The sequence below is a fragment of the Mus caroli genome, chromosome 6 (assembly GCF_900094665.2).
Source record: "Mus caroli chromosome 6, CAROLI_EIJ_v1.1, whole genome shotgun sequence".
NCBI classification, from domain to species: domain Eukaryota; kingdom Metazoa; phylum Chordata; class Mammalia; order Rodentia; family Muridae; genus Mus; species Mus caroli.
The window spans coordinates 35,030,145-35,041,866 of record NC_034575.1 but is presented as its reverse complement, the minus strand read 5'-3'; the positions used below and the strand labels follow the sequence as shown (position 1 = coordinate 35,041,866).

Here is an 11,722-nt window from a genome sequence, read left to right as displayed (position 1 = left end):
ATATATTTGGTCAGACATTAGTGGCTATTTGGATGGTAAGATTAAAAGTAGAATCTCAAGAGATTGAGGTAACAGTATAGGATGAAGAAATGGGAGCCTAAGGTTTAAATAAATAAATAAATAAATATACGTATACTTAGAGAGATGAAGCCATGAGAGAAAGATTTGGGGGTGACCAGAAGGGAGCTGCTCAAAGGATACTGAATCTGAAGCTGGGATGAAGTCCTTCTACTGCCCCCTCCTGGTCCTCTGGTGTAGTTCATCTGAGCATCTCAGTAGTTCTTGGTCAGTGTGAGGAGCAGCGCGTTTCTGAGTACCGATGTTTGCTGTGCTACGTTCTTCTCTCGGAGTGGTTTTTGTTTCTGTTAACTTGATCCCCCTGTTCCTACAGGAAACATGGTAGAATGGTGCTTACCTCAAGATATTGACCTTGAAGGTGTTGAGTTCAAGTCTATGGCCAGCGGGTCCCATAAAGTTCAGTCTGATTTCATGTGAGTACTTCTGAGCCTATCTGGTGCCACTTGATCCCGTCTCTCCTATGTTCTCCCGAGCATGTTATCGAGAGGTGTCTTCAGATGGTATCTGTAAGTCTTCTGTGTGTTTATCCAGCTTCTCAGCAAGAAGGGCTCCAGCTCTGGAGTTCTCAGTGGGGTCCCAATATTCCATGCTCATACAACTGAGCTATTACTGAGCAAATGTGTGGCCCTCAGGGAGGTTTGGTTTTAGTGTGGGTTAAATACTAGCTTTAAGCAGGCCAGTTTTAGTGACCTGTAAATGGTGCTTGCTGAATTTTGTAAGAAGCCAATGGACATGCTTTGAGGATAATTTGTAGCTTTAATCTCTGCATTGGCCTGAAACCAAGGCTGATTCAAGCATGAAAGGGAGAAGGAAGTGAAATGTCAGCTGCATGGGAGCTGTCAGAAGCCAAGGAACTGAGAGAATCAGGATTTGTGAGAGAAAACAGACCGAGTCCCAAAGGAGCCAGAAGGTCAACCCTGGTTCTGGTTCTCCCATTGAAGCTGTTAGTTGTGCCAGAGAGGATACCACAGTCTCTGGCTGTGGGCATTTGAGCGGCATGCTTGTAGAGACTTTAAGCTAACTCTACCCCCCCTTCACTCTGGGATGGCACATTCTAGAGTCTTGGAGCCGTGGCCACTCTTTGGGAGACTGAATGGCTTCTTTTATGACCCAGCTTTGGAGCTCTGAACATGGTCGTTTGGGATGAGATTGCATTGCAAAAAAAAAAAAAAAAAAAAACCAAACTGTCGTCTTCCCTAAATTAGAGTTGCAGTGCATATTTGGTCTGTTTCAGCTATTTTCGGAAGGGTCCCTTCTTTGGCCTGGCCTGCTTTGCCAACATGCCTGTGGAGAGCGAGCTGGAGCGAGGTGCTCGGATGAAGTCTGTGGGCATCCTCTCTCCGTCCTACACCCTACTCTACCGCTACATGCACTTTTTGGAGAACCAGGTTCGGTAAGTGGCGCCTGTGAGTGGCTTCTATATGTTTCGGGCAGCAGCGGGATTTGTTAACTGGTGCCTGTGCTGTGAGTCCCTGGAGATGGGGACTGTGGGCCAGGGCGACAGCTGTCTTCCTACAGCATCAGTGGCTCTGGGTAAAGCCTCAGGTGACCTTCCTTTCTTTCAGCAAATGTATTATAAAATAGCTCTTTATCCTATAATGAAGGCTGGGGAAGATATTTACTTTCAGTTTTTATTAATACTCTCATCACTTTTTGATCAAATACGTTTTAATCAGACATGAACATCTTTGTTTGCACTCAGCTGGCTGCTATCCTTTTGACTTCCCCCCCAGGTAGGCAGACAGACTTTAAATATTGTTTTATACATATCATTTTTTTGGAGTAGTAGGAGAATATGTAATAGAAGCAGAAAAATTGTTACTTTTTATATTTACATATATATTGCATTATGCAGGTAACCTAATTAAACTTCAAACAGTGCTGGGGATTTTTTCTCTAGTCCTGGAAGCATTGTTAAAATGTTAGTCTGTTTTCTGACACATATATTTGTGTGTTTTGATAAAATATCCTTGACAACTGGGCATGGTGGTGCTTTAGCCCAGGAAATAAAAGGCTTTTAGCTTATATTAGTAGCAACATAGCAAGACCTTGTATGTCACACATACAACATATATAAGAGTGTGTGTGTGTGCACTTGGCACTGATACTATATATAAACCCCATGCATCATTCATTCATTCATTCATTTTGAGTTACTGTCTTGCTTTGTAGCCCAGGCTTGCCTTTTTTTTTTTTTTTTTTTTTTTTTTTTTTTTTTTTTTTTTTTTTTTTTTTTTTTTTTTTTTTTTTTTTTTTTTTTTTTTTTTTTTTTTTGGTTTTTCGAGACAGGGTTTCTCTGTGTAGCCCTGGCTGTCCTGGAACTCACTTTGTAGACCAGGCTGGCCTCGAACTCAGAAATCCGCCTGCCTCTGCCTCCCGAGTGCTGGGACTAAAGGCGTGCGCCACCACGCCCGGCCAGGCTTGCCTTTTAATTTGCAATTGTGTGGGATGCCAAACTTTTTATGTGGGTAATGGGATGTGGGCTGCAGTCCTCATGATTGATTGTACAGTGATTCCCCTTAACCACTGAGCCACCTCTCTAGCCACCTGGTCATAGTTTAACCTGATGGGATCTAATCTGGTCCATATCCTTTGCCCATCCTTCTTTCCTTAATTCTCAGGGTTAACTCCCTGTGTCTTACATTTTATTCATACATTCTGACTCCCTGTCTACCCAAGAATACTTTGGAGTGAGCAAGAGTCTTGACTGCTTTTGGGTACAGAGAAGTTGGCTTTCCCAGCCTCATGAGATCTAAATTGGTGGATTGTAACAGAAATGAGCTGTTCCTCCCCCCGCCCCCCAAACACACACACACTACTTCTCATTTTCCTTACTCTTTTTTTTTCCCCAGCTTCTAAGCCAACACCTCAACACTGTGGTTTTTGATTCCACAGTAACTCATTTTCTGGGTATCAATGTCTGCTTTAGCTAAACTAGAAGCTAAGTTCCTATAACAGAGAAGAGACCCCAAGGTACAGCGGTTGGAACAAGTCAGAACTCCAGCTTTCTAGCACAGGGTTTGAGACCAGATGGAGAGAAGCGTTCCAGTGTGGGTGGTGACTGGAGCTAGGGCCCTCCGTGTCACCCATCTCCCAGCATGATGGTGGACGGTGACTCACCTTCATCATATGACATTGCAAGCAGTAAGGAGAGAGATGGGAGCGGAAACCTCAACTTAAACACACTACTTCTGCGCACATTCCGTAGGCAGATCAGTGCAGGGGACTGTGGGCTTCAAGAGAACCCCAGAGTGGCTGGCCCTACGGGGGACTCCCTGATCTGCTTCACACAGCGGAGGCTTCACATCTGCAGCATTCACTGAGTCATTTATTCCCCACTGGACTATTGCTCAGTTGACATGACTGGCTTGCGAAGCACATTAGTGGAGTGGTGTTTGAGTTTACCTGCTCTTACTGATAACCTCATCATATCCATCTCTGAAAAACATCTTGTCTTCTGGTACTCTGTTGCACTCAGACTGTTTGGTTTTTCTTGCTGGTGTGGCTTCATCTGTTACAAAATCTACCATGTGTTTAAGCCCAGGCTCCCTCAACAGGTGGGTAACAGTCATGGCTGAACTGTGAGTTTCTATTTATGCCTCCGAGTTCATGTTCTCATCTGCACTGTCTGTTATTGTCATCCTGTCCTATCAAGCAGTGGCTCAAAGGACAGAGTTCTGAATTAGTTGTTTTCTCTTTACATCACACATCTATCCTCTGTGTGTGGGAGTGGGATCAGGGATCAAACTCAGGTTGTCTGGCTTAGTGGAAGAGCCAGCTCTGTCTCTAGCTTTCTGTCTAAAAGACTCATAGTAGACGTTTTCTGTAGAATCTTGGTCCAGATATGGTGTTGAGTGTAGTCAAAAAGTAAAGGCCCACAACTGAGTAGCAGAGTGCATTATTTAAATGTTACCTTTTTAAAGACAATGTAGAAATTCTCAGTGGGCTTTTAAGGGGAAATGGATCCTAACCTTTGAACTTCACCTATGCATCAAGCTTGACACATTTTCCTGAAGAGTACCTGCACCCCACTGCCTTCTCAGAACAGCCAGCCAGACTGTAAGCCATCAGGCTTTCTTGTCCAGCCCAGCATTTCTGAGAGCACCGGCAGTTGCTCTAAGCACCTGAAGGCTTGTTTATCACATGGTGGCCTCCTGTCAAAGCTTTTCAGACTCCTAAAATTAGAAAGAGGCCCTTATTTTTAGTAATTATTTTCTGAAGTTTTCTTGGGGTAGAGGCAGGGTCCCATGTATAGTCCATGCTGACCTTGACTTTATGATTCTCCTGCCGCAGCTTCCCAAGTGCTTGGATTATAGATGTGCACTGTCACCTACACACAGCTAATAATATCTTTTTAAGTACAGTGATGATGTGTTTCTGCTTTTAATACAAACTTGTCCACATAGTTTCTTGCCATCATCTTGTTGTGGGTGCTGGAAGCCACTCTGGGCTGGCAGTGACTGAAAACAGCTACTACTACCTTTTCAGTGGAAATCTTGACTTTGAGCAGCTTGCGTTCCAACTTGGAGGAGGATTCATGGCATGTTGGAGGAAGGGAGGAGCGGGGATATTACTTATCAGTGTTGTTTCAGCCACAGTTAGGGATGTGTCTTTTTCTCTGAAGTTTCTTTTTCGTTGTGTGGTGGTCACTGGAAGGCTCTGAGAAAATACACCAGGGTTCAGAAGGGATTGGAGCTTTTTATTTATCCTTATATTACCTTGCTGGGACTGGGTAGCAGTGTCTTTATTTAGACAAAAGAAACTTACTGTCTCATAGTTCCAGAGACTTAAAGAATCAAAAGTCAAGGTGTCAGCATCAGCAGGGCCACTTCCCCCATCTCTCCTGGCTCTGTGCTTTGCTGGCTGTCTCTGGGTTCCTGGGCATCTGCATCATCTCAGTGTCTGCAGTCATCCTCACGTGTCTACCCACGCCTTTGTGTGTGCATGTGTAATTTCCCCTTTTTAAGTCACATAGAATCCAGGTTCCCTCAAAAGACGTTTCTTTAACCTAATTGGGTCCTAAGATCCATCCAAATACAGCCATCTTCTTTGGTACCAAGATTCCAGCATCTTTGGAGAAGCAAAAAAATCAACCTCTAATGTCCCCATGCAACATAAAGCGTTGACCTGGTGGCATCATTCTGTGTCGCCCAAGTGGTCTAGGACCTAAGAGTCATTGTCTTGATCTGAGGGTTGGTTGACAAGGCTCTCAGCCTGAGTAGAGGCTGTGACAGGGGTGGAGTAGGGGAGGGGAGATTCAGATTCATTTAGCTGATGTGGAAGTATGAGCCCTCAGTGGCCTTCAGTAATAACTGACCCCCTCTTCCCTTTGGGACATTGAGGGCTCAGATTCTCTCTGTTCTATTGTAACAGAACATGCATGCTCACATTCTACATAAAGCAAACAACTGTTGGCATGGAGTGTGGTTTTCTGAGTTATCTCTTCTCACAATATAAACAGTGCTTTGAGAAGTTACATGTGATCTGCAGCATAGATTGCTCAAGAATTAGACACTAGACATGGCCTGTTCCTTCTAAATGTGCATCACATGGTGCCATTGAATTTCAGACCTTGTGTTTGAGCTTTGCATAAAGCTATTCTCTAACAGTAATGGAGACTTGAAGGTAACCTCCAGGTGCAGGTGTTCTGAGTGCATCCGGGCCTTTAGCCCTTTTGGTAGAGATATGTACTTATGCTGGGCAGAGCTGCTCACTCTGCATGTGTGTTACACAGACACCAGCTGGAGATGCCGGGACATTACTCTCATCTGGCTGCATTCTATGAAGACAAGAAAGGCGTGCTCCACGCTGGCCCCGGGAGGGGTGGCAGCTTGCCACCTGTCTACTGGTTGCCTTCCATTCACCGCTATATGTATCCTGAGATGAAGGTGAGACTGGCTGTTCTCTCATGTGTCTGGGGATAGTCATTATGGGTTCATTTTTAAATGATAAAGAAATTATGCTTCAGCCTCATGCAGAATTCTGCCTTTGATAGAATTGGGTTTCATATAAGCATTTTGGGTTCATTTAAAACATAAGGTAAATGATCTTAAACAATATGCCTTCTGTGACCATGGCACAGAGCCACATATGCTGGGCCGCTCATGCTGGACTCTGAGGAGGGCGGATGCTTTTGATTGTGTCTGCTAATGTAAAGCCAAACATAAGGATGTAGAGTTTGAAGGACAGACGTAATATTTCTTAGCTATGTTATTTCTGACGTTTTATTCAGAATTTTTATTGCATCCTTTGCATTTATACTAGCATCTCTGTTTAATATCAACAGGAAATCTGGCCACACAGTAGGTAGTCACAAGATATAGAAGGGCCTAAGAACACGAATCTACTTTTTCTCCTTTCTCCCTGTTCTGTGGCTGGGCACAAGATATTTCAGTGAAGCTTAGGACTCCCTTTGTAAAGAAATAATGCATGAGTTTATAGAAGGTATCTTGGGACATTACTTAGTTAGGGTTTTATTGCAGTGAAGAGACACCATAACCACAGCAACTCTTATAAAAGGAAACATTTAATTGGGGCTGACTTAGAGTTCAGAAGTTTAGTCCATTATCATCATGGCAGGAAGTATGGCTGCACACAGGCGGCCATGGTGCTGGACAAAGAGCCAAGAGTTCTACATCTGGATCAGCAGGCATCTGGAAGATAGAGAGACACTGGACCTGAAGAGACAGTTGAGCTTCTGAAACCCCAAAGCCCACCTCCAGTGACACTTCATCCGACAAGGCCTCCAATATTGCCTGTGGGGATTGTTTTCATTCAACCCGTCCCAGGACAGGAGATGGTCACTAAAGCATTTGCTTATGTAGAAAAGAAGGGGTGCTAATTCCAGACCTGTTGGCTGGAGGTGGGGCATGATCCTACTTTCTTAGCATAGCCTATGAGTTAGACATTATGCTAACGTATCAATACTTGTTGCAGCACTCTTTTAAAAGTAAGATTAACAAGAGAAGGTTCTTTTATTAATCTTTGTTTTCTAGTTAAAGCAGTTGAAGCTTATCAATAAATGGTTTAGTGACTTGCTTTGGGAGTCAGGCAGAACCTAAACCCAGGACTGTGGCAAAGCCAGTGTTCACTCTCTGCCCTACTTAAGATGTGGACAAGAGGACACAGACATGCTCATGGGTCAAGAGCAAATTATTTAAATGAGACTGATTTTTTTTTTATGTCATTTGGCCATAGAGGAAAAAGAAAAGTAATAAGTAAGATGTTATCAGCAAAACAAGAGTGTGTTGGGTATTTAAAACTAATTCAAGGGGCTGAAGGAGCAGCCAGAGAACAGAGTAACCCTATGCATTCGGAGTCTCAGACAACGGATGCTACCTTGCATTAGGAAGCTATTGCTCCCTACCAAATCACCCAAGATTAAAAGCTTCTAGAAGTCCATGTGTATGATCCCATGGTTTCTGTGGAGAGATACTCCAGTCATGGCTTATCTGAATCCAAGATTTCGGGTCTGCTGTGAGAGATTTCAGGGCTCCAGCCGTGGCACAAGGTTCAACTAGGCAAGAACCTGTTTTTCTAAGCTCGTATGAGCACCTACAGGAGCAAGTTTCTTAAGGGATGCTACACTGAAGGCCTCTATTAGTGTTTTCCCTCAGCTCTCAACCATGTGGGGCTATCTAGCTTGGCAGTTTGCTTCATCAAAGTCAGCAAAAAGAGAGTGCTAGCACAATAAAGTCAGAATGCTGTAACCTAATCGTAGAAGTGAAAGGCCTGTGTATAGCCACAATCTCTTTGTTAGAAGCAAGTTCCTCAAGAGGGAGAGGGGATTGCACAAGGCTGTAAATACCAGGGCCACAGGCCTTACCTTGGATGCTGCGTGCCATATTTAGGGCCAGGGCACAAGTAGGAGTGACATTAGGCTCAGAGCCCAGGAAGCAGGAAGGAGGGGCCTTGCATTGTCTGTGCCTGTATCTCTGAGGGATGCTCTGTTCCACTGAGCCTGGTACTTTTTAAATATATGGTCCAACTTGTGCTGAGAGAGGCTGGCAGCTAGTGTGAGAGGTGCTCCCTGCTGCTGGAGAATGAAGCAGCTGTAAAATGAAGGACGTCCACCTTTCCTCTGGTCTTCATGGCTGAATTCATGGCTCCCATATGCAGAACTTAACAAGAGACTAGGTGGCCTGGGAGTCCAGGAGATGGAGCATGCAGATTTCCTGCTCCTGATAGGGATGAGAGACGGTTGGCAAGGGGCATACGCTGATCAGAAGGATTTGGAGAATTTATTGATCAGGACACTGTCAGCCCCTTTTCTTCTGAACGAAGTTACTCTGCTATCACCAAACCCAGGGGACGGTGCCTAACATTGGACCTGAATGTTCCTAGCTTCCTCACCCCATAGGCAAAGGGGAAAAAAAGAGAAAAGATACTTGCACTTGGCTTTGCCCCATTAAAGACAACTAACTTATTAACAGACCTGTCAGACTCACAGATGTGGTAGAAAGATACTTACATAGGCTGAAGATAGAAATGTGCCTCAGTGCCACAGTCTTTATCAAAAAACAGCATGCCACACTGCCAACAATTAAAAATAAATCTTTTGTTTCAGCAGCCACACTGCTGGGATCTGCCCTTTAGATATGAAAACACCAGAAGTGTGTGTGTGTGTGTGTGTGTGTGTGTGTGTGTGTGTGTGTGTAATTTCGCAGTGTTTAAGCAGTAGAGAGCCAGAATATTCATATTGTAAATATCCATTATGAATAATAAATCAGAGCATAAGACGACAACAACAGAAAAGTCCTACCAGGTCTGTTTTTTAGCAAGGGCAGAAAACTATACCTACTATGACCATATTTTGTTGAACCATCACAGTCTCCAGCAAAACCATAATATACATATTATGTATTTTCTAGGAGGCACAGTATTCCCCTCAGAGATCCAAGCACAGGTAACATATCTGTACGGAATCCATACAGGATTTTTCCCTCATTATTCTGCAAACAGTGCTTACACTGAATCATGTAGCATTTATAGGATATTAGATATATCAGTAACCTAGAGGTGATCTAAAGTATATGGGAAGAACTGTGGCATTACATGCTAGTATTTTCTATGAATACACATATTATCTGTGAAGACAGAACAATACGAATGAACATATAGTCCTTAACGCATGTATGGCCTAAGGCCAAGGTGAAGCATGGGGAGTGGGGGGAGGGCAACGCTTCCGTGTGTAACACAGGACGGGCTTGGGGTAAAATGAGAGCACTAGAAGTCATATACAGCCAGCCCTGTATTCGTGATTCTGTATCCAGAGTCAAACAACACTTCTGCACTAAACACATACAGGTTTTGTTCTCATTATTCTGCTAAAAGTACTATACAGTGTTTTACATAGCATTTATAGAGTATTAGGTATATCAATAATCTAGAGGTGATTTAAAGTATAGGGGAAGAACTGCTAGTACTCTTTTCATTTTATATAAGAGACCAAGTAGCCACAGGTTTTGGTGTCTGGTGAGTAGATCTTAGGAACCAGTCCTCCATGGAGACTGAGCGTCCAGGACATGAGTGCATTCGCTTTTTTTTTTTTTCCTTTTCTTTTTTATTAGCTATTTTCTTCATGTACATTTCAAATGCTATCCCCAAAGTCCCCTATACCCTCCCCCCACCCTGCTCCCCAACCCACCCACTCGTGGTTCCTGGCCCTGGCATTCCCCTGTACTGGGGCATATGATCTTCACAAGACCAAGGGCCTCTCCTCTCACTGATGGCCGACTCTCATTGATGGCTGACTAGGCCATCCTCTGCTACATAGTGCATTCACTTTTTATGGAAGATCATGTACATGTTTACAATGGGAAATTTTTATTGTTCTTTGTAAAAGCCCGAGAGAAACAGGCTCAGATGTAAAGCAAAGTAAGAGAATCACTGATCTCACTGTGCTGTGAGCAGGTACGGTGCAGAAGGGTATGAGTTCTGTGACTAATCTCCAGGAGAGAGGAGGACACCCTATGGTGGCTATCTCAGCACTTCCTTGGCACAGGCCTACATATGGGCCCTGAGGCACTAGCATTGCCTCATCTCCAGGCAAATTTACATACACACTTCCTTCTGCCAAGACTGTGCCCTCCCGACTCATCATGTTGACGCTTAGATGTCACTTCCATCAGGAAGCCTTCACCATCTACCAGAATGCAACCAAGCTTTCTCATTTGCCCCCAATGGCTGCTGTCCTTCCCCATCATGCTGTCTCCCCAGGCTCTACTCTAGTTGCTTTTTGACTTGGGCTGCTCTCCAGTTAGCTGCGGAAGTCAGGGCCTGAGTGTCTTTATTCACTGTTGAAACTAGAATACGTAGTGCTTTGGCACAAAGTAATCACTTAGGAGATAGTTCTTGTTAATGGGTATGTGTGTCCATGAATGAACAAATACATGATGAGAGTTTGGGATAAATAATTTATTCTAGGACACACTTGCCCAAGCCCCATCAGACCTGTGTGTAATGTATGCCAAAGGCCTAAAGATGGCAGAAGGAAGGTAGGGAGGAGTGGGTTGTGCTCTGGCTGCCTTCTTGTCTGTCTGATGTTTGTCTCGATAGAAGATAGTGACTAAAGAGATCTGACCAGTCTTGCTCAACTTGAGTCCTCTCTCCTGGTGACTGACTGACATATAGAGAGGAAATGGGCCAAGAGTCACAGTGGTCATGCTCGGGAAGGAGGGTGGCTGTGTATGCAGCATGGGGCTGGTGAATCGGGTGTCAGGGTGGAGGGTGGACGTTGCTTTGGAAAGAAAATTCCTCCACCAAGTAGTCTAGTAGAAGCTTTGGAGATGGAGGACAGCTAGTGGAGGCAGAGTGCAGGGGCTGCCCCAGGGCTGGCTTAGTGCTTGGGTGCTCCACACATCTCTCAGCCTATTAAACTCAGTGTGTACTTTAGAGAGCTGCCCACCTTCAGAACTTGGCTGGCCCACCTTTTGTATGGCAGATGAACACTCTTAATGCCAACAACTAAGTATCAAAGTAGCTTTCTGAAGTATTCACAGGCCTCTGATTTGAAGCCTCTAGTCTGCCAGTGACGCCAGTATTTTCTGTGTTGGCTGTTCTAGCCGTAAGTCACTCATGTCTTGGCTCAGGTTGTCCTTAAGCTGGGTGAGGTAACCCATGGTCTGGTCTCATTATACAGACTAAGAAAGCAGACTGGAAACATTGGGTCACTTTTCCAGGCTTCCCTGTCAGCAGATTTCAGAGGCAGAGTGCAATTTCTCAAGCTTACACTCTTAAGTCCCTTCCAGAAGGTAGCTCTCAGGGAGGGGGCCTCCCTGAAGTTATCATTCCAAGGAAGTTGGTTAGAATTGAAGTTTACTAGAGGGAGTCATGGGGCCCTTGTACCCTCCTTGCCTGTAACTGCTGCAGATACCTTGCTGTACAAGGTAGTCACCTGGTCCCTGCATCCTTTGAAACCCAACTTCAAACTGTTTGCTTGTTGCTGTATCATGTACGATCCTGGTGGTTTTGTATTGAAGGCCCGTTTATGTGTATCTGTGTACCTGTGTCTGTGACAGACAAACAGACAGACACACATACACACATGAAAGCTTGGATCCCCTGGGTCAGGAGCTGCAGGTATTTGTGGGATGCCTGTTGCATGGGTGTTGTAATCTGAACTCATGTTTTCTTTTTTTTTTTT

At 44.4% G+C, this 11,722-nt stretch overlaps 1 protein-coding gene across 1 annotated transcript in view; it reads left to right on the top strand.

Moving 5' to 3' along the window:
• Positions 1-11,722, top strand: part of Kiaa1147 (KIAA1147 ortholog) — a 30,047-nt gene that overhangs the window by 12,044 nt on the left and 6,281 nt on the right. Inside the window, exons 2-4 of the mRNA XM_021165104.2 lie at positions 392-491; positions 1,313-1,471; positions 5,813-5,966. Coding sequence (XP_021020763.1) covers positions 392-491; positions 1,313-1,471; positions 5,813-5,966 — 413 coding nt within the window. The remainder of the gene's footprint in view (positions 1-391; positions 492-1,312; positions 1,472-5,812; positions 5,967-11,722) is intronic.